The sequence below is a fragment of the Copadichromis virginalis genome, linkage group LG15 (genome assembly GCF_057382275.1).
Source record: "Copadichromis virginalis isolate Kocher_CV1m ecotype Utaka linkage group LG15, C_Virginalis_male_GT1.1, whole genome shotgun sequence".
NCBI lineage: Eukaryota > Metazoa > Chordata > Actinopteri > Cichliformes > Cichlidae > Copadichromis > Copadichromis virginalis.
In genome coordinates this window covers 13902846-13928954 of record NC_140632.1, presented here as the reverse complement: position 1 = coordinate 13928954, position 26109 = coordinate 13902846, and the positions used below count along the sequence as shown (strand labels likewise).

Sequence of the window (26109 nt, the reverse complement as noted above, 5' to 3'; positions counted from 1 at the left end):
TTAGTTGAAAAATGTTCTCTTTTTCAGTATTTTTCAAGCATTTTGTGCACCGCGAACCAACTTTTTTGAGATGTGTTCCTGCCGTCAAATTCAAAATGAGCAAATATTTTTCACGAAATAATAAAATGTGTCATTATAAACATTTGATGTTTTCTTTGTTTGATTATTAATAACACATGGCTTTATGAGTTTTACAAACCATTGCATTCTACTTTAATTTACACAACATCTAAACATTTTGGGGCCTGGGGTTGTACTTCCACGCATCATTTATTCTGTTATTTCATGCCTAAACTCCTTCTCAAACATTCATGTGCTCTTAAATGATGAATGCATTGAGTGTCCAGCCCAAGGACACTAAATAGTAGTCTCTTATCTACCTAGCTACGGCTGCCCCAGCATCAATCCACCTCAGAAAAGAAGTGCTCAGTGCTTCATAGGAAGTCCATAAGCAATTTGAGACTATAGCAGCATAACTAAGGGACTGTTCAGGGTCACCGGATTCAGAGTGGGAGCTGTTCTACATAAAAAGGACCTGAAGACTTGTAACTGTAGTAACTAAGACCAAGGCTGGAAACTGAGATAAATGCCAAGATATCTTTAAGTCATTCAGCATTTCATACGTGAGGAGGAATATAAATGTAACTTTTGATTTACCACAAAGCTGATGAAGAACAATACAGGAGAGGTACAAGTTCCCTTTTAACTTCTGCAGCTGCTGCGTTTTCAGTGAAGTGAAGGCTTTTTAATTGTTTTGGAAAGCAGAAATTAATGTTAATCTTTCCAACGCAGTCTGGCACATACTGATACAAGTGGATGAGGACGTACCCCGCCTCTCGCCCTATGAAAGCTGGGATAGGCTCCAGCAACCCCCGCTACCCTGAAAAGGATAAGCGGAAGCAAATGGATGGATGGATGGATGTAAACCAACTTTTAGGCACTTATTTCACCATTAGTTTAGAATCCAGTGTCTTGAAATGATTATAAAATCATTAACATATAAGGAGGGAAAAAACCCCAAAAAAAAAACAACTCGGCAATAATTAAGGTCAAATGTTAGAAGAACAGTTTAATCATACAATGTCACAATTCTGCTTCGAAAAAGGAGTTCGTTTTCTTCATCTAACATCTGGAAATGTACATAAGGCCACCTGAAAATGTACATGACTTTGACAGTGTGACAAAACTCATATGTTCATATTTATATAATTGACAATATTTTACATTGCTTTTGCTTACAAGGTAGTAGCTGTTTCAAAATACAGCACTCTTCTGTACAAAAATAATTCTCGTCATATCCTGTGAAGTTTCCATGGTAGCAGAGAGGACTAAATGCAGCCTCGATTTTAGTACAGAGTGTTTCTTTTTTTCCTTTTTCTATTTTTTTAAACTGTCACACATCAGAAAGACTATCAACAGTGGATGTTACAGCTTCAGTACAAATAGAGGCTGGCCCAGAACAGATTTAAAAACAAAAACCATGCCAGATTGTGAAGCTATTAAGTTTTCATTTCCTTTAAAATAACACTTGATCAAATAAAACCTGTATACATTATATTCAAGGGGAAAGGAGTGATGAATATACACACATCTAAATGCACATTAGCCTTTTTCTCCCCCCTCCAAAGAAAAAAAAAAGAAAAAAGAAAAAGTGTAAAAGACATCCCATTTACAGCATAAACGTTTACAAATGTACAACTGTACAGACAAATAAAAGCATCACTACAAATTTAGAGCAAGGCCTGTCAAACACCACAACTAGACTTTTTTTTAGTGAAACTAATAATCTTACACTTATTAACTGCACATATACTACATTTATTCTACAATTCATATGAAGCAAAGAAGCCGTCACTACGAGCGTTACAGGTGAATTGTATAGCTTTTGATGGCCCCACCGGCCTCCGCCAATCCACTTACATACCCAAAGAAAAAAAGAAAAAGGTTCTTTAAGCATCCCTTTCTTCAGCTACGTCTAATTTATTTCACCTCAAATGTACAAAACTGACCAAATTCCAGAAATAAAATAATAATAATCTTTTGGACTGCTCTGACCTTCAGGCGGTGGGGGTTCCCATCACTGCTGCAAGCCCCTCAACCAAAAAAAGAGCAACAATTTTCTCATACATAAAGATGCTATACATTGCTCAACTACTTCTACACACACGAGATGATTATTCAGTACATAAAGATACTGTTTTCTAGGGCAGTGTTCATCTCAAACTACAAGACAGATAAGATGTTACACAAAACATAAAGGAAAAAAAAAATCATTCTAAGGATTAAAACCTATTACAGCATGCCAACGCGTACCCCACTCCCACCCTGCTATCCCTGCAAAAAGCCCCACCCCACCCCACCCAAAGCTATGGTCATTTTATGTTAATATTAAACCAGGTCATATGCCCGCTGTACAACCAAACCTCATGCTCTGCTTCTTTAAGTTAAATGGTAGCGTTTTACTTCCTCCTGCATAAAAAAAAATAAATCAAGTGATCGCCTGCATGAGGGGAGAGTAAGACGGCTCAAATGGTGCTCGGTGGATGTAGCAGCTCAGTCTGTCAGTACCAAAACATAATGCAGGCCACGAGCTGCTGGAGTAACCAAACACGCACACACTCCCGCAAAGGGTGGGGAAAAAACAAAAGAAACAAACAAAAGAAAAAACGAGGCAAGAAAAAAAAAAACAAAAAAAACCACCACTGGCAAACGCTACCCTAGAGTAAAGCACCAATCTCCAAACCCCGAGCTGGCAAAGCGGCCTCAAAGACCTCTGGGTGACTGTGGCACGTGACGCATAGTACTCGCTTGTGGATGGAAGGATTTCTGTCCATCCATACTATGTGATGCTATTTGAAAACTAATCCATCAGCTGCTTTGGCATGGGAAAACACTTTTTTTTCCTTTTTCTTTTTTCTTTAAACTGTGTGTGGGATAATATACAAATATTATAATAAATTGCCTAAGCTTAATAAGAACAGCTGTCTGTTTACAAAAACAAATGGAATCGTGTTTTAAAAGGATCACTCAGTTTAGCCTTTATAAAGTCACTTGCTGGTGTTAATTGTAAGAACTGTAAATTTCAGCAAATGTGTAATAATTTCTTTTTCTACAGAGAATTTACAAGGTAAAAAACTAAATGTACAAGATAATATGAAAACCAGTCAAATACATCAATTACATCATTAACAATGGGCTTGTGCTTTACCCAGGGAAAAAAAAGAAAAGAAAAAAAAAAAGGAGGAAAACAAAAGAAAAACAAAAAGAATAAACAGCCTGCTGACTGTGCACCCCCTGGGGGCCATGCTGGGGACCTGCACCAGGGGTGGCAGAGTGGCAGGGGTCAGTTGTCACAGCGTTCTTAGGTGAAGTTGACTTGTCTTGTTTTTTTGGTAACTTGCCCCCCCACTTGATGGGATAACAGAGGGTGTCAAAGGCTAACCCCTATGGCTAAGGAGCACATCTCAGACAGAACAGGGGGTTTGGGGCTCCTACTCCTCCACTTGTTCAGGGGACCTGGGATGTGTACGTGACTACAGCAGACCATTCGCGGGACCGCCGATTGGACCCAGTTCAGATCCACTCTTCATGTAGTACTTCTCTAGCTTAGCTAGAATGTGCTTCCCGTAGGTGTACTTACGCAAAGTGGCAATGTGAGGCCGGATCTAAATAAAGAAGAGAAGAAGATAAAGGCATTTAAAATCTGAAGAAGCTCAAATGAGTTTAAATCTGGAAGTAGGGGTAAAGAATGGGCATGCTTTTTAATAATGGGTAGCATAATTTACAAAATGCATATCATGTTACATTAAGTAAGTCTTGAAACTGCTGATGGAGATTGTGTATGTAAAAGGGTTACTGAATTCATGAGTTAAGTGATTTTCTTGCAGTAATCTACAAAAATTTCTTAATTTTGGAACCACAGGAGTCGCCACCTGTTGGCCAGCAGAAAGAATGCAGATATTTTGGCAAATTTTTGGCACCCAAGCTATATTGTTCTTTAAAAAACAAAAACAGCATTAACTAGTTTGATGTCAACACAAGAGCCTTGACAAAAGCCTGCACTGATGTACACAAAGAGTAATGTAAAATATGTAAACAATGGACACAATGCTGGCAGATAGATACGGAAGTGCACACCCTAGTTATTACTTTGTTTTCATGCAAAATACAATCGCTGTACACATAATGGCACTGATAACATGACTAAAAACAGGTCTTTCTGGTCATATTTCACATATCAAGGGTCCTTGAAAGCACCAACACAGGCACTTGTTTGAACTTGGGCTGTTTCATGATCTGAATGAGCTGTCAACCCCCTGGATACCACTGATAAAACTTCACAGCTAAACTTTTACCAGCCAAGTCGATTTGACCACTTGTCAGAAACAGATTAGACTTTTTAAGCTTTGCTAAACCTTACAGAACACTGATAGAATTCACTGGATCAAATGGACCACGATCCACCCACTATCATTAACACTAACATGAGCACATTTAGTAGGCGACTCACCTTGTGCATGATGATTTTACGCTGAGCAGGTTCTGCCATGTCGATCATTCTTTGGACAACGTAGTTGGCGTACTGGTCTTTCATCATGGTGTACAAAGCGCTGTGGGGCCCGTCTTTCTGGCAGCACACTTCATCTATCAGCAGAGCTCTCTCTGCACGCGAGGAGTGGATCACACACTTCTCCACCACATTACTGGGGGAAAAATAAGCTACTGTTACTCAAGTTTATAACTGAACAGATGGAAGCAGAGAGATGCCAGCATATTAGAATCATTTTCTTTTGTTTTTGGCATCACGTGGTATGTATGCATGTGTGTTAGCAAACTGTAATTATTGGGCACAGTGGACTGGATAAGTGTTCAAACAGCTCAATTCGTTTAAGGTTTTGCTGACCCCAACTGTGAGGCAAGGGCTGGTTGTTAATGGGGTAAACTTGAATTTGGGAAATATAAAGGAGGATTACTATGACCTAGTTTTACACCTGACACGTGCAGGAACAGGTTATGTTTGATAAGAAAACAACATGTACAACATTACCACCTATTGACTATAGAAAATTCCAGTTAATCCTCCACTGGACCATCCCAATAACAGCATCTAGTTGTTAGAGTGTCTAAGCCCTTTGTCTATCAGCTTACAATCTACCAGAGACAGGTTTTTAGGAGAGGGGACCACTATTCCAAGCTTAATTTTTTTTTCCCCTGTTGGCTAACAGGATCAGTTTTACACAGCAATTTATTCCTAAAGCTGAGAACATTTATTGATTAGAATTCCAAACTTTTTCCAAAGAAATGAAACATGAAACACAAAACTCTAAACATATGCAATGATGGCCCACTGAGTCAGTCTTACCCACTGCTCCATGTTACACTAAAGAGGATATTAGTCATTTACACATTCTTACAGCACTTTTCTACAAGTTACAAGGATCATTTTTCCCATCAAACACTCATACACTTGTATAGTGCTGTTTAATTGCAGCAGTTATGTTAAGTTTGTGAGCATCTTATTTTTTCCTAATATTACAGCTCATCTTTTATATGTATAAAATATACCACTCTGCTGCCAGCAGACATGTATTTTTACAAATTGGCGGCACACACCACCATTTTTAATGGTAGCAAGACTGGAAAACCTTGTATTACGAAACAAGTAGACAACCACTTTTGTTTAACTACAGGAACTGAACGTGGAAGTCATTTTGTAGTACTGGCTACCAGTAGAGGATTTGCCCTCATCTTTTGGCACCTCCCTTTAAAGATCCCCACAGTGGATCATCTGCCTCCATCTCGCCTACTTAGCCAACATCCTTTGCCCCGCATATTCACAATTATCGTGAGCCATGTAATTAAATTACTCAAACTAATATAAATTAAAGGTCCAAAGTCGGCCTAAAGTCATGTTTGCTCACTGACAAACACATCACATCCACAAGAGCGAAAACCAACATGACCGCCATAACAACTCGTGCAGACACATTTAGTTCAACATAGACTTGTCTTTTAAAATATCTACTTGCCTAATGTACTCACATTAAGAAAGCACTTTTCTATTCTTATGGACCACTCAAGGCACTTCACTGCATATCTCATCTTAACCAAGCATTCAATCATAATTTTATGCTATACACTTCAAGCACTGTACCTGCCTAAAATGAATATCTTCAGAGTGTGAGAGGAAGCTCGAGGAAACCCATGTAAGCACAAGGTGAACTTACAAACTCCATACAGCAAGGCCTGAGCCAAACCGGAGATTCACTTGTTGTGAGGTGATAGCAGTAACCACTGTACCATCATGCCACCGCCTATACATTACAAAAGAATTTACTCCAAGCTAAGCAAATGGACACTTGCCCTGGACAATCTCTGCTTTGAAAACAAAGAAACCTAAAATTCAGCATTCCCATCCTACTCGACTCAAGAAAGATCTAGGTTATGAACTTCCTGCTATTGTTACCACATGGTTACTGATAAATTATCTCTTATCAGGTCCAAACGTGAGTCGTTAAACTGCATGTTATAAACCTACTATTAACCGGTTTTTACAAATGTAAACACTCGAAAGATGTAGCAGAACAACAACAGCGTATCGACTGATCTTCAGATGATATGCATCAACTTATGTTCCTTAGTTATGCTAGTGCAAATCACTCACATCTCTGTCCTCACACCAGCAGAAGTGTGAAGAAACACAGCTGCTCTAATATTGACAGTAATGCGAGTGCTTTCCCTCCCACAACAGAATATTTATTTATTTTCACAATCATTTCACGAAATGAACTTTAGAATATTCACGGTCTGCCCTGTTAATGTCAAAATCCGCAAACAATATACAGCCCACTCTTAATCCATACAGACTGCTTAGCTTACCTTGCAAATTTATGCTGGCTCAGGACAAGAACCTTCCCGCGCACCTCTGCCACTATCTTGCTCTTATCTTCTGGTCTGCCATGCTCCAAAACATGCTGAATGACGTAGTTACCGTACTGATCCTGCAGGAGGCAACAGAGGTGTAAGGGCAAGGCAAAGTCATCCCAACAAGATTAATCACAACAACAAAAAACAAACAAACTGTGAGATACAACTGAACATGATTGATACTCATGCACTACTTTTTCACCCCCATTGGCCTCGATTGATAGGGTAATCATGCAACTCTACAATGATTGGCCGATGAATGAGCGACACCTCCATTTGTAGTATTTCGAATACCCTTACGTCATCACTGCGGAAGGTCAGACAAAACAGATGCTGCTGGTTTGTGTTGCTGACCAGGTAACACAACCAATAGCATCTTTGCCCCTTCAGAAACGGGTGATAGACAGTTACGGGTGTAATTTTAGTGCGGCAAGATGGAGACAAAAAATGAACTGACCAAACAACAAATAACACCACTCAACTGCCAAGCTTGTTAAAGTGGTAATTTGTTGAGTAGGTAATGCGAACTCCACCTTTAAATTTGAAGTATTTGCCTCCCAAACCATTTTCTGTCAATCTGTTTTAACATGAACTTGCATTATGTTGGTTTTAAAACACCATTTGTGAACTATTTGGTTATAAGAGTTTCAAACTCCTAGATTTGAATCAAACAATTATAATTTTAGCAAAATGAGAATTAAAAAAAAGAAAAAAGGGAAAAACAGACTGATCAAAAAATGCTGTAGGCAAAAGAGGGATCATCAGACAGCAGTTTAGCATGTCCCTAAATCCTCTGGCATAAAGCAAGAAGGGAGGAAAAAGGAAGAACAGGCAGCTCAGTGGGTTAGGAAAGGACCATAAGGGTTGGGAGTTGGAAAACTATTTAAATGTTAAATTAGATTCTTTACAGAAGAAAAGATTAAAAAAATAAAGAGGGAAAAAGGAAGTGAGCACAGGGACATCCGCGATAGAGGCAAATTGCTCTGACCTTGAACAGTGCATCACGGGACACTGTATAATATGTTTTGGGTGTCATCTCCAATGAAACGCCTTGATATTTCTAGATGGAATAAGTGAGGGGGGTAGGTGGATGTTTAAATAATCACATATGTCAGATGTAATGTCAGCTAACAGCACAATTACATTCATCCTTACACTTAGCAGACCACAACTACACAGGAACAATGACAGGCTAAAAATATGAAATGTTCAAACATGAAGGACGCATGCAAATACGCGACATAAAATGATAAATGTCAACAACAATCAGTCGCAGCTAGCAAAAATAAGGTAGTCAGCGTGAAGTTTAAAATGGGACAGAGAGGAAACTGATGTGCACACCTGGCCCAGCTGTTCAGAGTGCTGATGAAGCTCTTCCAGGATGGGCAGAGTTTGCTCCTGGGTGCAGTGCTCCAAGATCCTTTGGATAACTCTGCAGCCATAGGGGTGTGTGGAAAGTACAAAAACCTAGAAAATAAAAACAGTGCTTATTGTACCATGTAGTGAAAGAACATCAGAGGATTTAGATATTAATGCAACCCTACAGCTCACATGAGTCTACAAAAAATAAATTATACTGAATGGTAGTTACGTTATAAGGCAGCTTATTGTATGGCAGCTATTCTAAAAAACAAAAACAACAAACACTAAAAAACAAAAAAAATAAAAACCCACCTGTCCTTGGAAGGCATCAATAATGAACTGAAGAGCCTGAGGCTGGACACATTCAATGCACTTCTGTACCACATGGTTCCCATTCTGGTCTTTCACACACTTCAGCACATGGCCGTCAAGCTCACGGACAATGTCGCTCTAAATGGAAGAAAATGATATCAAATGAAATCAAAGCCTTTAATATGAAGGACGAATAAAATGCTTTTCAATAAAAAATAAAACTGTTATAAAGAAGTGAAATCTCACTTACAATTACCTGCTGGTCTGAGGAAATTGACTCCAGGGCTTTCTGAATGACCCTGCAACCATACATCTGCAACGCCAGGGGAAGGACGTGTCCGCGGATACGGGTCGCTAAAGCAAGTTTCTGTTCTGCACTTCCAAACTGAGACAACATAAAAAATATATTATATATGCCGGAATCTATTACAATATGAGAGTAATTTATTATAAATGGAATCGAGTTTAGTTTATACTGTGCAGTTACTCAAAAGACACATGGATGAACTTTAACACTCCAAACCTCAAAGAACTTTTGGATGACATAATTCCCAAATACATCAGTCATCAGTTGGTATGCTGCTTGCAAAATCTCTCCAAACACCATCTGTCTCTCAGCAGGAGTGGCCCTCTCTAGCTTCTGCTGGATAAATCTAGATTGGAGAAAGCAGGGAACGATTAAAAAGACACTTCAAAGAGTGGACTCATTATAAAAAGTGTAACACTGCAATGTAGTTTTTTGCACGTTTTCTTTTTTGGCTAAGGCTTAAATTTACGAGACCTAAAAGAAATGCATTATTTCCCAAAAGCCTATATATTTAATTGTGCGGTGGCATTTTCAAGCATTAAATTAGGGCCGTCACCTGGATCCGTGCTGGTCTTGAGAGAACTCCACCATGTGTCCAGGCAAGTCACGGAGCTGGAGGTTTGGAAAACGGTTGTTCCTGAAGTCTTCCAATAGGCGGCTGCGTCCAGATGGCATGACATCAGAGCGGCTGTAGCGGGGCCGTGAGGGAGGGAACAACTGGCTGCTGGAATTGAACAGACTGGACGTGCTGCCTGTGCTCCGGTATTTGGCCTCGGCTCCGGGAGCTGCAGAAATGTAACGGCCACTGCCATTTGTCAGGCCACCTAGGATTAAATAAGACAATTTTTAATATTTCATTTACAAGCATCAATTTCACTGAAGGTGCCCCTAACAGGGGATGACAACTTAAAGTTCTATTCTATTTAAGTCACATCCTCACTTACAAACAGGATCAAATGCTTCTTTATTTTCTACCTCAAAAGCAACAGTCGACCAAAAGGTAAACATCCCTTCTTTAGGCTTACCTAGGTGAAGGCTTGAAGAGGATCCATGGGAAGAGGGCAAAGATGGCGGAGGAGTGAGTGGGGAATGACCTGGTGTAAGGCCAATGGGGCTGGGTGAAGAGGAGTAACCCAGGCTGTTATAAAACGGCTGCCCAATGGGAGTTAAACTGCTGCCACCTCGTTTGTATAGGTCAGAACTTGCCAACAGGGAATCCCTGCGGGATACACTGCTACTGGTCGAGCTGGATACTGAAAAAAATCATAAACAAAGCACTTTTAGAACACAAAACTTAAATTTAACACAAGACCATTTTCCTCTCCAAGCAGCACGTTGTTTAGCCACTGACCAGAAGAGCCGAAACCCCCAAGAGCAGAGCCCAGGCCAACGCCAAGAGATCCGCCGGTGCTGCTGAAGCCCAGGGAGGAGCTTGGGGGTGGTGGGGCAGCAGAGGTGTGAGAGAAAAGAGAGCTGCTCTGAGAGGTGTTGGGGACTGATCCAGATCCGTAGAATGAGCTGGAGGGCAGGCCGCTGCTGGGTGGAGGAGCCTGCTGCTGCTGTGGCTGAGGTTGAGGCTGAGGCATGGAGCGGTACAGTCCGTTGGCTGGAGGACCAGACATGTTGTTACCGGAGCCAGATGCAGACACTGCTGCTGCTGATGGAGAGAGATTATTGTGAGAGGTCAAAAGTGAGGAAAGATCACATGAGTGGTACTAATCAAGTAAGAATAGAAAGAAGTGGGTGTGCGGGACAGACATTATAGTAGGCATATCTAAGAAGAAAAAAAAATCCCATCTCTATTAATAATACACACACACATCATTTGCACAACACACCACACAGAAGCGCTCATTAAGTTATCATTTTGAGAAGAGGACATCTATACAAATCAGATCGCTACATGTGTGCATGCAACTGTGCCTACTCAAAACAGCAGATCTGGCAGATTGCTAGAGAACTGCTAAGTGGGTGAAGTCGTTTTACCATAGATAAACACAAATGACAAGCTCAAATATAAACAAATAATAAAAAGCAGAATTAAACATAAACATATTCAGCTATTTTTGGGAGAGCCACTTTTGCATTTTAAACGTGAACACACTTTGTAGAAGCTGGGACTTCTTGGCTGAATCATTTTTTCCACCTATATTTAAAGGTTACTGCTTATGTGTGGTGATTAAACTCGGGGTAAGAGGCTTGGGAACATATTAAAGTAATGAATTTATTCACTAAAATAGCTAAATGAAACATTGCTCGGTGTGTGTCCTCCCCACACGCAGAGTAGAGACAGCAGTGGTAACTGCAGGAGACAAACACTGCGAACAGACCAAATTTAAACCAAACTATGTGATCTGCTTATCTGATCAACGTCACATTTGGTTTTGTGAAGGTGTCAGTGGACAAAATAGGAGACATAGTCCACAGGAGATGGAGAGTGATCTTTTTAGAGATTTGAATCAGATAAAATACAGTCACCGAATTCCAAATAATCATCTCTAATGCAATTAGATTAGCTAAATGTGAGTTATATAGTGCCAAATCACAACAGTTACCCCAAGGCACTTGAATGCAATGTAAAAACCCTACAACAAACCATCCACAGATCCCCTCTGAGCAAACAGTTGGTGACACAGGAGAGGAAAGAATTCCTTAATTAAAACAAATATTTTAAAAAATTCCTACCAGCTTGTGCCGCTGCATGGTTGATAAGAAGTGGGGTTTGGACTAGACGAACAGGCCCACCCAGACCGGTGCGGGCACCAGGGCCCATTACCAAAGCTCCAGTCTGGTCATAGTAAGCTGCAGGGGCCAAAACCTGATAACCTGAGGAAGAAACAAGACACACAAAGAGGAGAGAGTTAGTAATTACAGTTTACTACTACTACACAACATACTTGGAGTGTTGTTAGAAACAGTGTTTCAGTATTTTGTAACTACTACTCACACACTGTATACACTTAATGTGAACCAATAAGGGAGAAAAAAAAAGAAAAAGTATTTGCTTGTGAGTGTCTTTGGCTACATTGCAGTATAGCATAAGTATGAAATGGTAGACCAACCAGGCATTCCTGTGTATGCCAACGCAGGGTTTGCAGCAGCTGCTGCAGCTAGGGATTCCTGCTGGCTTTGCTGGCCTTGCCCAGGTGTAAGAGGTCGCTGGTTGGTTCCAGTGCGCATCACCTGGCAGAAACGGTTAAAAATACTGTTACTGGCTTTGTACTGAAAGGGAAGCAATCTCAACTTGTTGTCACAACAAAAAATAAACAAGTGACTAAATGAGGAACAGCTAAAATATAGCTAACGTGTTTTACCACGACTGTGTGGTTTGATCAGACGTCACGAGTTGCTTGGAAACATATACAACCAACCCCAGGACAGTTCTGAATCAAATGCACAACTGATGGATCTACGCCGCAGAAGCCCCGCCCACTTTTAACTTTTCTAAATTTTAACAGCAGGTCTTCATGGATGACTCATTTTCAGGGTCATCCTGTCATCATAAACATTCTGCACATGATAACTGGTCACAGACAGATGACTGAAACCAAATCCTGACGCACATTTTTCATACAATCATACGAGGCCAATGAAGTAGGGAATTAATACTGGTTAGAGAAATTATTCCTACCTGTGGTTGCCCTGGCCCTGGCCCTTGACTGGATGCTTGCTGATTGGCCGAGTGATTGGCAGTAGATGCAGGCTGCTGCTGGAAAAGATTAGCTGGGTACACACCCCAAGGGACGCCGTAGTACTGTGGTGGAACAACTGTGGGGCCTGGAGGAGGGGAGAGAAAAAAAAAAAAAAAAAAAAAAAAAAAAAAACCACATCTGAAGTTATACATTGGATCTGGGCAGAAGATAATCAAGAGTAAAAGAAATAAAATAATAATGATCTGTTGGATTTCAATGAGAACTTGCGGATGAACATGTGCCATGTGATCACCTGCAAGCGTTGCTGCTGCTGCCAACCCAGCAGCAGTGTAGGGATCAGCTCCAGGTGGGGCAGCATTAATGATGTAAGGGTTTGGCACAAACGCAGGAGCAAGGCCAGCTGAGTAACATGAGGAAGAACAACAATATAATTCTCATTCAAAAGTCTACGCAACTCAAACAGAGACAACCTGAGAGACAAAGCAGTTAAACAATACTGCAAAAGAATCTGTCTCACCAAGATGCTGCTGCTGGGCTGCAGCCAGTGCATATTGTTGCTGCTGAGCTGCAGTGAGCTGTTGAACAGTCAATGGATTAGACCTCTGGAACAACTGGAAAAAAATAAATAAATAAAAATCAACAAACTGCTCACAACCTGCAGAGCAAACTACCAAACAGACTTTGTGCATTTAACAGACCTGCTGCTGAGAGTTGTAGTCAAACAATCCAACTGGAGTCCCTGAAGAGTCCACCTGAATCTGATTACCAGCATAGTCAAATTGTAAGGACTCCACACCAGCTTGCTGCTCCATACCGCCCATGTTCTGGGCCTCCTGGTTCTGGAAATCCTCAGCTTGGACCTTGTTTTGGGAGGGGTTCTGCTGTTGGAGAGCATGAGGGTGGTGGTGCTGCCCCATCATCTCCAAACCTGTCTGACTGGGACCCATCCTCTCCACAGCCTCAGTGGGAGAAGCTTGACGGCTTCCAGGAGTTGGGCTAAAAGAACAAAAAAACAAAAACAAAAAACAAGTTGAGTTTAAAAAGGACCACCATATTTATACACAACTGTTATTTGGGGGCGAAACAAAAGTCTAAAAACCCTCAAATCAACTTATAAATGTTCATATTTACACAGTCTGATATTTTATATTTAGTTTTTAACTGAAAAGCTATATATACTATATTAGAGATAACCAGTAGAAAATGTTAACTTGTACCATTGTAAAAGGAAAACCTACTTGAAGTCTTTACAGTCTCTGTCCATGCCGTTCAGCAGACCTCTTCCATTGGCTTTAGTAGGATCACTCTCCTCTCCCACCTTCATCTCAGGGCTTTTGTCGTCTTCAAAAGGCGACACCTTCTCTTGCGCATCACTTTTCTCTCTCCCATCTTGGTCAGCATCTCCTGCACCCTGTGTAAATACGAAAGACAGAAAAACATTTAGACAAAGAAATGCAATCTCCACTTTTGGTAAGATCGATGAGATGCATGAGTTTGGCTTACATAGCCTCCATTCCTGTAGCGGCCATCCATCTTGTCACCAGGGGACGAACTCAGGACGTACTCCACCATGCTCACGCCGAGACCTCCGCCTTCTGAGCGAGGTGAAAGCACAGAATTGGCATCACCATTGCCATGGAAACCCTGGCCTGGCCGTCGCTGCACCATGATTGGCTGAGACACTGAATGATCTGAACGAAAAGTCGTAATCAAATACAGTGGCAAGCGAAGTGAACCCGTGGAATTACATGTTCTTCTGCGTTCACTGGTCAGAAAATCTGATTTGATCTTCATCTGAGTCACAAGTAAACACAAACGTGATGTCTGACCCAAACAATCTCTTATGTCCTTCTAGGACATAAGAGGTTTTTCCCTATGTTAATACTGTCCATATGTACATAGCGCTGCAGAACTGTACCACCCCCCCCAGCATGTTTACACTGAGTAGGAGATGCTCTGTATCTCATTGTACAACTGTATAGTGACAATAAAGGCATTCTATTCTATTCTATTAAAACTTTAGATTGCTGGTAGAAAAAGTAAGGGAACCCTTGGATTTGACAAGTGACTGAACCTCCTGTGGCAGCAGTGATTTCAAAGGTTTTCTGCAGCCACAATCAGGAGGAAGTTTGAGTCATTCTTCTAGAATTGTCTCACTTCAGCCATGTTGTCAGGAATGAATCTCTAGCGTGAATTATCCTCGAGGTCATTCTTCAGCACCTCTATTAGATTAAGAAACTGGGCTCTGACTGAACCGTTAGACCTTCTTCTTGTAAAAGGAACCTATTATACTTTAGCTCATTTTCAGCCATATGTGAATGGGCACAATGGTCAGTGCTCATAATAAACATGCCTATTTCAAATAATCAGCTACGGTTAGTAAGTAATCCCTTAATGCCATACGCTCAGGATTCAGACTGTTCTAAATGGTTAATTTCATTTTTCCCCCACTCTTAGCTCTATGTGAGGTCACTTAGAGCAGATGTGCTTAATATGGTCATCTCATGCACACATATCTGGCTGCAAGCTCAGCAGCTCCACTCACCTGCTGTTCTAACCATCCGTTTACGAGGGACAACCAATCAGATAAATGTTGGATAAAAAGGGACAAATGAGATAAATGAAGAATAATTTGAACTCAGGCAAAGGAAGCGCAGGCTTTACTTTGCAGTTTAGCTACATCATTCAGTACTGCAGTAGTGCTGTAAAGGATCAAAGTACTCCTTTAGCAAATATCAGGCAAGGTTTTATGGACAGCAGTGGCGTTCTAACCAGCGATTTAACTACCCATCATGTCCACGCAACGATTGTGATTGGCCTGTTCAGTACTGCCGATTCTTCCTGTGCATGTCCAGCTGCTTTTTTGCTGTAGTTTCTTAATTCATCAGTGAGAGAATAACTGTCATCACTTCAATATAAGGAATAATGATCATAGCATCAATGTAAGGATTCACAAATGTCTGCAAATTCCTGCAGGCAGGTTGTTGAACCTATCAGAATAGATGTGAGGGAATGCAGCAGGTGAAAAAAAAAAAAAAAAAAAAAAACTTGAGTGGGAATTAAAGACGGGACAAAAAGCCCCACCATTTTATTGGTTTCTATTGGATGACTCCGCATACAAATGACTAGGACATAACCATGAGGTAATCCGCACAGAATGTATTTTGCACAAGTGTAAATGCCGCCAATGAAGTCAGGCACTTACACAGGCTACACCACAGGCTCTACAAACACTCACTGCAGATCAGAATCAGTCCTTACTGTCCTAACCAGGAATGATTTATAGATGGTATTCGTGAAGGGAGATGTTTACCATTTTCTAACATAGCCTAGTCAAAATGCACCATGATATATAATTGAAAATAATTGTGTGTGTGTGTGCAATTTCAACAAAAAATAAAAAAGCAGAAAAAAAACAACCCTGGTTTGTTTATAATTGTAACTCAGATGAAGATCTGACCTGATTTTAAGACAAATTCCAAAGGGTTCACTTGCTTTTTCTTGCCACTGTATTTATATCATTCTAATAGTATTTATATCAAAACGTTATAGCTGGCAGGCACCTGTGAAAACTGAGATATTCCATTCCCAAACACATGACTGGAACAGATATCTTAACCACATATGTAATAATTAATTAATTAATTAATTAATTAATTAATTAGAGAAAAGACATTTTAGAAGACACTCACGAGATGATCCCCATGCATTGTCTCTCCACTCTTCTCCAAGAAGCATTCCTTTCCTGCCATCTTTGGCCAGCTCATCAGAATCCCAGAGCTTTTTTGCTGGCAAAAGCTAAGAAAAAACATAAACAGCGTTTCTGAATGGTGTAGAAAACCATTTGCATTTATGATTCCAAACTGCGAGTGCAAAGGGAGACGTATTTTCGACTCCATATGTGAATGAGATGTTTGAGAACAGAATGTTTTGAGGACAAGTTAAACTCACTAATAATTAATTGGCATAATTGGAAGATATCAGGAGAAATCACTTAATTGAACAATCTAAGCTTCAATTAGACTGTATTTGTACACAGACATGGGGAGTCACTGACTACTAATTCATAAGAATTTTTTATTGACATAGGATTCAAATGTTTATTATTTAGTGTAAGTTGGACTAATTACCTATTATAGACACTAATTACCTATAATTGGGGCTATTACACTCAAGACCTTTGAGCAACTCTCAGTTAACTTCAAGTCAGTTCAATAATGCTTTTCTAAAGAATCCGTACAGGTTTTCTGCTTCAGACTCCTCTTAAAACAGATTAAATTCTAACTGGAATCTTTTTCCCCCTAGAGTGCTCTGGCGAGGCAAACAAGTCAATGACCCAATCCACACTGCCAGGAAAAAAGGCTGGTTGAGCTTGAAGATTTCTAGGAAAGTCGTGCCAAGTTTTATGACCATTGTTAACAAGATTTGTCATTAGTAAGAAAGTCAATGCTGCAATTGATGCTTTAACCAAACACCAAGTAAACAATTTATTTGCTTAAGCGAACCGGCTATTTTAGTCTTCTTGTTTCATAAAATGAGAAAAACACTCCTATACAACACAGTTTTACCATCACTGTACACTGCACATAGATTTACATGCAGCAGCCTGGGGGGTGGGGGGGTCTGAGACATAAAATATGAGAAAATGTAACTACATCAGTGTAGCACACAGAGGAGCACAAGGTGTTTATCGTTTATAAAAAATTATTTGTAATAGCGTTAAGTCAAAAAGCTTTCAGAAAACCCTTTATTAGGAAAACAAACATTTATTGTTGTTCAGTTGTTTCTGTATTGTGCATATGCTTGCTAACAATAAAACAGGGACAGGTGAGGGTTTAATGGATTTCAATCAAAGGTAAGATGAACTAGTTTACAATAAATCTGTATTTTAAAGACTCTGTGGTGGTGGTGGTGGTGCAAACATTGAAGCTTTAAAACTAGTTCAGCATTTCTATAGTTTCTGTAAAATAGCAACCTGCGGATGTGTACAGTCACTTTTCAATTCTAGAGCGGCGGGGAAAGAAGAAAATAATTAAATAATAATCACAGAAAACTGTATAAGAGTGAGGAGAGTGAACGATATGCAGACAAAAACTGTTCTTACCTCTCCCATCCCCCTCGACTCCAAAGCAAGAGCTTGAAAATCATAGTTCATTTCATCCACTGCACGGACCTGAGACAGATTTAAAAAAAAAAAAAAGGTTTTTCATGAACATTTTAAATTAAACAGCAATGATTTAACAAAATGTAAACTGTAAAATTGTACCTGCAATGCTAAAGAGTGCTTGTTGTAAGAATATGTGACAATTCAATAGAATACATAAACATTCATAGCAAAAAACTAACATTTATTCTTTAATCTGTGCAATTGTTTTTACATTACATAACATTCTGGTTTTGTGAAATAAGCCAGACATGAATTATGACTTATACAGCATTTTGAATATGCTGTTAAGCCAATAAGAGAATGTTGTTTAATTCTCTTACATGAAATCCCAAAGCAAATAGTCCTGACTGTTCGACTTATGTTAAGGTATCTGACACGATCATTTAGCTTTGGTTATTGCATGACCGCCCCCCGGCCCACTATACACGATGTGTTAAGGAAAAATGAAAATGAAAATAAAAATCTGAGAAGGACCTTTTTAAAAAAACATTTTTAGACTAGGACCTATGCAGAGCTAAATACAAAAAAAACATCTGCACAGACTACACATGATGATTTATAAAGAGAGGCGATTACACTCGTTCTTCTGCAGGGCACAATAACTTGCTTGTATGAAACAGAATAGTTTGAATGAAGTTTGAAAGAAAAAAAAAAATGAAATAACCTAAACACGAGACGGGGCTTTGTATGTAGCAACAAAAAAAGCTGCAGAGCAGCTTAAACTACTGTTGAGACAGAATGTGAGGTGTGGCTATTAAATGACAACACAAAGACAGGTTTTGAAATTAAAAGAGGATTGGTTTCCAGTGCACCATTGGCTTAACATTACTACAGACAGATTATAGACATTTCTCAATATATGGTCAGCAAAAAAGAAGCCACAGCTGTGGGAAAATATCTCCATCCATATCAGTATGCTGAGCTGTCCTAGTGAAGCCATTTCTGGCCAACTACATGTCAATCCTCCTTATTAATCTGATCCAAGTACCACGCAACTTTATTTATTTTCCTTCAAAATCACATTTGCGTTTAAGAGAAGCACTTCCAAGTCTGATCCAACAGTGTAGAATAAAACCATGAAGCCTCTTAGACCACTAATGGAAGAAGACTTACTACGCTGCTTTGATCACTGAAAGCCCCGAGTGCAGCAGTCTGTAGGTGCAGAAGGGGAATAATTTGAAGGGGAACAGAATTAAAAGACAAGCTTTCTTCATTAAAGTTTAATTGCAGCATTTATTTCATTATTTAATAACCACACTTTCTATTACAACTCTGGCTCAGTCAACATGGTGAGACTCACACCCCTGTTGTGCTGACACAATGGCCAAAACTATAATCTTGCTGATGTCTGTTGTAAATCAGAAGCAGTGCTATGGCTTTTTAATACTTGTAGTAACAGACTGGTGATCTCTGAAATCTGCACTCCAACCTTCACCTCACGTTTGACTGGGCAAACGGCTGTGGACAGACCTGTCTGTAACTCCAATAATGACAAAGTACTACATTTAAACAACAGATTGTTTACTTGCTGTTTATACCAATATAACAATCAGTGAAAATTGAGGACTTGTTCTGTCTGGTAATTATACTAAACTGCACATCACCGCATGCCTTAGCTCAGTAAAACAAAAAACAAACCAACTCTTTACCTGATCGATATGATTGGCATCCCCAGTAGGCCAGCGATGCTTGCTAGGTGTGCAACTTACAAGCTGCTCCCCAGGCTGCCTCTGAAAGAAGTACCCTACTGTGGCGTCATCCTGAGACCTCCCGCTCAGCGGGGGCTGTGGGGTACCTGGGGTAGGGTTAGGAACCCTGTCCATGCCCTGTATGTGTGGCCCTCCAGGAGCCTGACCAGCTCCGCCAACTGTGGCTAGGGGCCCTCCGCCATGAACTCGGACACCCCCAGACTCAGGAGCACCATTTGCATGCAGCATCCCACCTCTCGTCTCCTGCCAGGCCACGTCATTCATACCTAGGATGCTGCATGGAATGCTCATTCCACGGGAAAGCCTAAAAAACAACAACAACAAAAAAAACAGACAAAGTAAGATTTACTCACTGAAATGTATATTTTCTTATTTCAATTTCACTTGCATAAAATTGAAAGAAATCTTATTAGAGGATATAGTATCTCTGTGTGTCCTGTACAATTACATATAAATGACCAATAAGAAACACTAGGCTATAAAAGACTCAGATGTAATTTTAATTTCATTATACAATGTAATGTAGCACCCATTACAATTTGGTGTTTACGGCATCATAATTGGCTTTTATGAAAGCCCATGCTATTATAATGCGACCATCGTGGACTTATTAAATCCTCCTTGAGCCTTCAGACAAAAATCAGCTTTTACATCCCATTAAAGATGTTCATCCAAAAGAATAATAAAATGATAACTAATGCTTTTAATTTTCCTCGCTGGGACAAGACTAATTCCCGAGCTGCTAACAACACGCCAGGGATATAGTTGTCTAATTCTGCTTAACTATTTGTGCTACAACAGGTTAGTAATGTTTTGTTAAATTAAAAAGATCGGGCCAAGAACGAAACAAGCGACTGACATCGATGTTGGTGGCTTATAAGAGCAACACCGCTCGGTAACGTTGTCGTTAGCCAAATTCTAGCTGGTGACCATACGACTGGGGATACCAGCAATAAAGCTTCGACTACCACACAGACATACACGCATAAATGCAAATATCGCTGAAGATAGCCACGACTGATTCCTGAGATGATGTAACGAGCTTGCAACAACGTATTCAAATTTGAAACTGTTCATTGTGGCACACCAATTAGCAGCTTGGCTAGCTAGCCTAGCCTAGCCAGCAGCAAGCAAGCCGCTGTAATAATAAGGAAGCTACCTTAACGACTTTCAGCGGGGATTTGCGTAAATGTTTATTTATTTATTTATTAGATTGTGTTTGCTTTGTGGTTTGTTGCCTCGCTTCTTTTTATTGTTTACTTTTTCCCCCTCATGTATTTCTGCTAGCGGAAATCGAACATGATTAAAGCTAACCATTGGTTCTCTGGAGCTAACTAGCTAGTGCTAACCGCAAAGGGCCTGTTGTGTTTATTATTGGTGAGACATCAAAGAAATTCGCTTAATTCACTGCTGTTTTATAGTCAGCGGTTGGCTTTGCATGTTAAATAGAACACATTTTCTCGACTTATTATCCGATATTCACTGTACACAACACGTTACGGCCATCTCCGAGAGCTAACAAACGCTAATAGCCATGTTGCTGTTGTTAGCTAAAACATCAGCCAAACACTGAGTGGCTAAACAACATGGCCCCCCTTCAAGTTCCAAACAGAGGGGCCTTAACCGCTAAACAAAAGGGGAAATACTCGCACGGCGGCAACCGCTTCCAAAGCAGTCCCCTTACACAGCTTTGGATTCGGTTGTGAACAGATGTGAGGGCATACTCACGCGTTGTCGTGTCGAGAGAGGATCTGTGCTTGTTGCACGCCGTCAACCCGATTCTATATTGTTTTGTTTCCTTGGAGAGAGAGCGGTGATTTAGCAAAGCTTGGTAGTCAAAGCTAACAGTTTGTCTACGCTAGTGCCCCCTCCCTGTAAATAGCGTGAACTACGTAGACATGCGTATAACAATGTCAGTATCAATTTGCCTTCCCAGCGTGCCTTTTGAGCACCAAACCCCCCTGTGTTAGGCAACCTAATATGTGGTATCATAGAAATTAGTCTCAGAGACACTTCCCCACCCAAAATCACTCTCACATTTCATAGGATAAACTGGCTTAGTCTGAATGAATCCTCATTAGACAGCCGGCTCATGTCATTTTGTGAACAAAATGCTGACTCAGTAATAAAAGTAGCAAGCCAATGTGTCCGGGAAGCTTATTTGAAAGGGAGGTTTCAAAGAAGAAGTACGTGTATATTTATCGTCATCGTGCTGTGATTTTAGTTGATTTCGCCTGATTCTCAGTCGGGTGGATCCTCGTGGTCAGTGACCCCTCCCTCCTCCAACGCGAGAAAAACCCGACGGGACCCAATCACCTTTTCCTTTACAGACGGTGATCTCACCTCCCCATTTCCGATTGGATTGCTATATTTAGGAAAACGCCTTACGCTTTATAAAGAGATTGCTGTAGTTTGTGGCAAAAGGCTCCGGAGTTAGTGGAAAGGACTGACTTGAGGGACGAGTTTGACCAGTATCTGCTTAGAGTTTAAAAGCTACTGGACTTGACACGACTAAATATTTACAACTGCCGACTTTGGACTGAGCCGCGTTTGAGAGCGAGAACTGGGAGAGGCAGCAATGGCAGACATACGAAAGAAACTTGTCGTGGTGGGCGACGGTGCATGTGGGAAAACATGTCTACTGATAGTATTCAGCAAAGACGAGTTTCCAGAAGTGTATGTCCCGACTGTGTTTGAGACGTACGTGGCGGACATAGAAGTGGATAACAAGCAAGTCCAGCTGGCTTTGTGGGACACAGCCGGACAAGAGGACTACGACCGGCTGCGGCCGCTCTCCTATCCGGACACCGACGTCATTCTGATGTGCTTCTCGGTGGACAGCCCGGACTCGTTGGAAAACATCCCTGAAAAGTGGGTCCCTGAAGTGAAACACTTTTGCCCGAACGTACCCATCATATTAGTGGCCAACAAGAGGGATCTCCGCAACGACGAGAACGTGAAGAATGAGCTGTCTCGGTTGAAGCTGGAGCCAGTGAAAACAGAGGATGGCCGGGCCATGGCCACGCGCATTGGCGCATATGACTATTTGGAGTGCTCAGCTAAAACCAAGGAGGGGATCTGGGAAGTATTTGAAACGGCAACACGGGCAGCTTTACAGAAACGACAAAAAACCACAGGTGGCTGTTTCAAATGCTGTGTTTTAATGTGAACTGACTCTGGCTTGGGCGGGGGGCTACTGGGACGCGCAAGAACAGACGTTTCCTGCGTTGGGGTCTGTGTCTGGGCATGTGAGGGCAGTGACCATTGTTCGGACACTCCCTCGAAGTCGGATGCCTTTGCTTGAACCAAAACCGATGACTGCAAACGGAGCTGATTGGAACACACACGAATATCTGATGGCGGGTGTAATGTGGGGTGGAAATACACTGGTTATGGCATGTTGGCATGTTCTTTTTGGGGTCACATGATCCCAGTCTGACTGGAAAAAAAAAAATCACAAAGCGTTTGATTTCAGTGGGCGACTTTTCAATCCCCTTCTGCATCTTCTCGTGTAGACGAGAAGGCCTGCTGGAGAGTCGAGATGACTCTGCTCTCTTTTTTTGTGTTTTAAAGTTTGCATAGGCCACAAGCTTTATTGCCAAGGTTATACTGTGTAACAAGTAAAGCAAAAAGAACAAATGCACTGTAATTTTTAATATGAGGTAATTGAAGTTTGATCTTGCACAAGACCAGGATGCTACAGCAACTCATAGAAAGAAAGCTTGTTAAAACTACAAGTATTGCCAACTTGTTGTTGTTGGTTTTTTGTTGTTTTTTTGGGGGGGGGGGTTGTGATATTTTAGGGCACTTTTGCAAAGACATTTCATAGTTAAAGGTTGTAATTGGTTATTTATGTTATTAGAGTTTGTTAGTTTGGAGCACAGCTAAAAATAACGTATAATTTTGATTCCACAGTATTAAATGTCTTTTTCCCTTTCAAATTATGCAGCAGGTTAGATTTGATTCAAGGTTGACAAGACTACACCTGGACCAGTCTTGAAAAGGGCTAACCACAATGTCCTGTAGTTTTGCAGGTTTTCAGACAGAAACTCTGTCAGTATTAAGTGGGAGTCATGTTTTACAACTTTAGTTTTTTATGTTGCTAAGCATGCTTTTACACAAGTTTTAACTCATTTTGGCTAATTTATACAAACACATTGTCTTCTGTACAGCACATCTGAACAGCATCTTTTGAAGCACATACAGTATATAGTCCCATTTCCATCCAGCTGTCTCTGTTCTATCAAACACATGGGGGGGGGAACAGCTTGAAGTTTTCTGTTTGGGCACAGCTTCATTTAGAGTGGCACGGAGGATATTTCCCAGACACAATTAAGCACTTGAGACGGTGTGGCATGTGATGGTCTTGCTCGGTGAAGGGCGTTTTCTCAAAGTGTCATGAAACTGCTGTTTATGACCCAACAGCACACGCTCATGTGGGATTAAGCCATCTGATGGCAACACTTTATTGAAAGTGTTTCATGCAATTCTATTAGTAGAACACTTATGTAATAGTGACACACACTTAAACTAAAGGGCTTCCCTTTGATTATTAAAACATGAGAAAACGGTAAATGTGAAGTACTAATGGTTATAGAGCTGTTAAACTGAATTAAATACAATTGAGAAAGAGTTTTGTTTTTGTTTTTTTCCCTTTTTCTTAAAATCTCAATGTCTTCCATTATGACAGTGAATGTACCTTAAATTTATGTTGTCAAAAAATGTTACTGAAAGCTAAAATCAGTGTATTTTGAGCTGACTTTTTTTTTTTTCATTCTTGTGAAAAGGATTCAGATTTTCTTTTTTTCTTTCAGTGTCAACATAAGTGTTGTGTAACTGTCCTCTTGCTTGATAGTGGGAGTGTTTGTTCATATGACTGTGAACATCAGTTACAGAGACTGTTGTTAAGGGTGAAACTCTTACTGTTCATGTTTTGCTCTTTTTACTTGTTATTGGAAACAAAAAAAGATGGATTTTTTTTGCTTTAAACACTTACTTTGTGTTTTACTAAGAAACTGCGCTGCAGGCACATCTGTGTTTAAAAATACTTTCCAGCCGAAGTTACAGTGGCATTTAAAAGTCACATTCCTCCTGTCTGCTGTCTGTTGCTGTCTTTTTTTTTTTTTTTTTGCTGACATACAGCACAGGAATGCATTGTGCTGGACTGGTTAATTTCCCACACCGGCCCCCCTCATGTGCCTCTGATTTGCAATGATTTTAGGTTAGTATTTGTGATAAGATGGTACAGTTTGCGTCTCCTCATACAAAAGGAAATTGTGGAATATGCCAAACATATCTCTTTGTAAGAGTTTATTTGATGCCATTGGTGTAATTACACAATGCTTTCTGTGGAAGAATGGTACAATTAAAAGAGGGGGAAAAAAAACAGAATGTAAGGGAACAAGTGGTACTGTTCTGGGAAAGTCAATAAAAAAAAAATCAATGTGTTTCACTAACTGCACTTTTTTCCACTCTTGTCGCATTTTCCTGACACACAGCTTTCTTTCCTTTTATCGTACAAAGAAACATTACGTATACTGATAAAATAGTTGGAACCTGCTGGTAAATTTAGAAAATTCACTCTATTAGTATTTCTTTCTTTATTTGCTTTAATCAGGATCCACTGAACCATCACTTTGATTCAGGCCTTTGAAACAAGAGTAAATCTAATGTACTTGTGTATTTGCAGTTAACTTTTGTATGTTTTGCTGAAAGAAATTTATGCTAGTTCAAAATACCTGCTCTTCAACAAGTGACAACATTAAATAACACTTATACGAAAATGAATAATTATACCCCACTATACAGATTTATGACCTAAATGCCCAAAATGAACAGTACTGGTAATTGTAAAAATCCTTTTTTGTTAATATTACAATATGTTAAAAATAAATATTTTAACTGCTAAAATATAATTATTGTTGTTAGCCATGAATTTCCACTTTTACCATTTTACAGAAAAGCTGAAAAAATATTTAAAGCACATTATTATTATTTTTACTACAGTTATTTACAAACATTCCTGAATAGAAAAATCAATTTTAGTGTTTGAATGTTATGTTTGGTTCATATTTGAGATCTCAGAGAAGTCCAGTGTACTTGTTCATATTTGGGTAAGAAAACATTGGATTCAGTTTTTCATTTGCATAATAAATAATAAATAACAGCATCATTTGTTTTAGTTATAAATATATTTTTGATAGATTTAAAAAATATTTGCATTTTCTTGTTTTTATGACAGACAGTCTGATAAATTTGTCGTCGTTCCCATTATTATGAATATGTTTACTTTTAAGAGTCTCATAGTTTACTCGTTCTCATATTATTTGCAAACCCTTTAAAGATTTAAGTTTGTTTATACTTCTAATGACTTATTTATCACGTTATACGAGTCAATAAGCTGTATACTTATTTCACCACTTCTCATGATGACACATAGCCTGTAGCTGTCCCCAGACAAAATAATCCTATTATTCCAAAGGGGCAGTACATTTTGAGACTTGACTTCTAACTATTGTTATAACCCTGGTCAAAATGACTCTGTTTCTATATTGTGATTGTTTTATTATAAGAAATGTGTGTGTGTGTGTGTGTGTGTATCACAGAAACTATTTGTGTCCGATCTAAAATTAGACCAGAGGATAAAAATTACTAGCAAGGGTGTATTGCTGT

At 39.9% G+C, this 26109-nt stretch overlaps 2 protein-coding genes across 10 annotated transcripts; one reads left to right on the top strand and one right to left on the bottom strand.

Moving 5' to 3' along the window:
• Positions 1-1054: 1054 nt before the first annotated feature.
• pum2 (pumilio RNA-binding family member 2) lies at positions 1055-21471 on the bottom strand. 9 transcript variants are annotated; one of them, XM_085432049.1, is made up of 24 exons: positions 21166-21471; positions 19378-19741; positions 18842-18880; positions 17666-17734; positions 16254-16359; positions 14065-14252; positions 13800-13972; positions 13260-13557; positions 13079-13172; positions 12854-12961; positions 12540-12685; positions 11971-12091; positions 11594-11734; positions 10260-10565; positions 9934-10161; positions 9465-9732; positions 9125-9254; positions 8852-8986; positions 8602-8739; positions 8269-8394; positions 7916-7987; positions 6880-7001; positions 4511-4703; positions 1055-3665 (listed from the first exon to the last, which is right to left on the bottom strand). In XM_085432049.1, the coding sequence occupies exons 2-24, from the start codon at positions 19726-19728 to the stop codon at positions 3534-3536; spliced, it is 3684 nt and encodes a 1227-aa protein (XP_085288175.1). In that variant the 5' UTR covers positions 19729-19741; positions 21166-21471; the 3' UTR covers positions 1055-3533. The 9 variants fall into 9 exon arrangements, with proteins under 9 accessions (XP_085288175.1, XP_085288177.1, XP_085288176.1 ...); XM_085432051.1 differs by having other exon boundaries at positions 8858-8986; XM_085432050.1 differs by having other exon boundaries at positions 10260-10562.
• Positions 21472-21805: 334 nt separating this feature from the next.
• LOC146692097 (rho-related GTP-binding protein RhoB) lies at positions 21806-24889 on the top strand. Its single transcript, XM_085432058.1, has one exon. The coding sequence runs from the start codon at positions 22016-22018 to the stop codon at positions 22604-22606; it is 591 nt and encodes a 196-aa protein (XP_085288184.1). The 5' UTR covers positions 21806-22015; the 3' UTR covers positions 22607-24889.
• Positions 24890-26109: the final 1220 nt, after the last annotated feature.

Bases quoted from the DNA above. Each gene is read 5' to 3' on its own strand.
- pum2 (XM_085432049.1), bottom strand. From the start codon at position 19,728: ATGAGCATTCCATGCAGCATCCTAGGTATGAATGACGTGGCCTGGCAG. The intron at 14,253-16,253 runs GTGAGTGTCTTC...CTTTTCGTTCAG, and splicing joins CAATGCATGGGGATCATCTC to ATCATTCAGTGTCTCAGCCA. The intron at 7,988-8,268 runs GTGTGCACATCA...TATTCCATCTAG, and splicing joins ACTCTGAACAGCTGGGCCAG to AAATATCAAGGCGTTTCATT.
- LOC146692097 (XM_085432058.1), top strand. From the start codon at position 22,016: ATGGCAGACATACGAAAGAAACTTGTCGTGGTGGGCGACGGTGCATGT.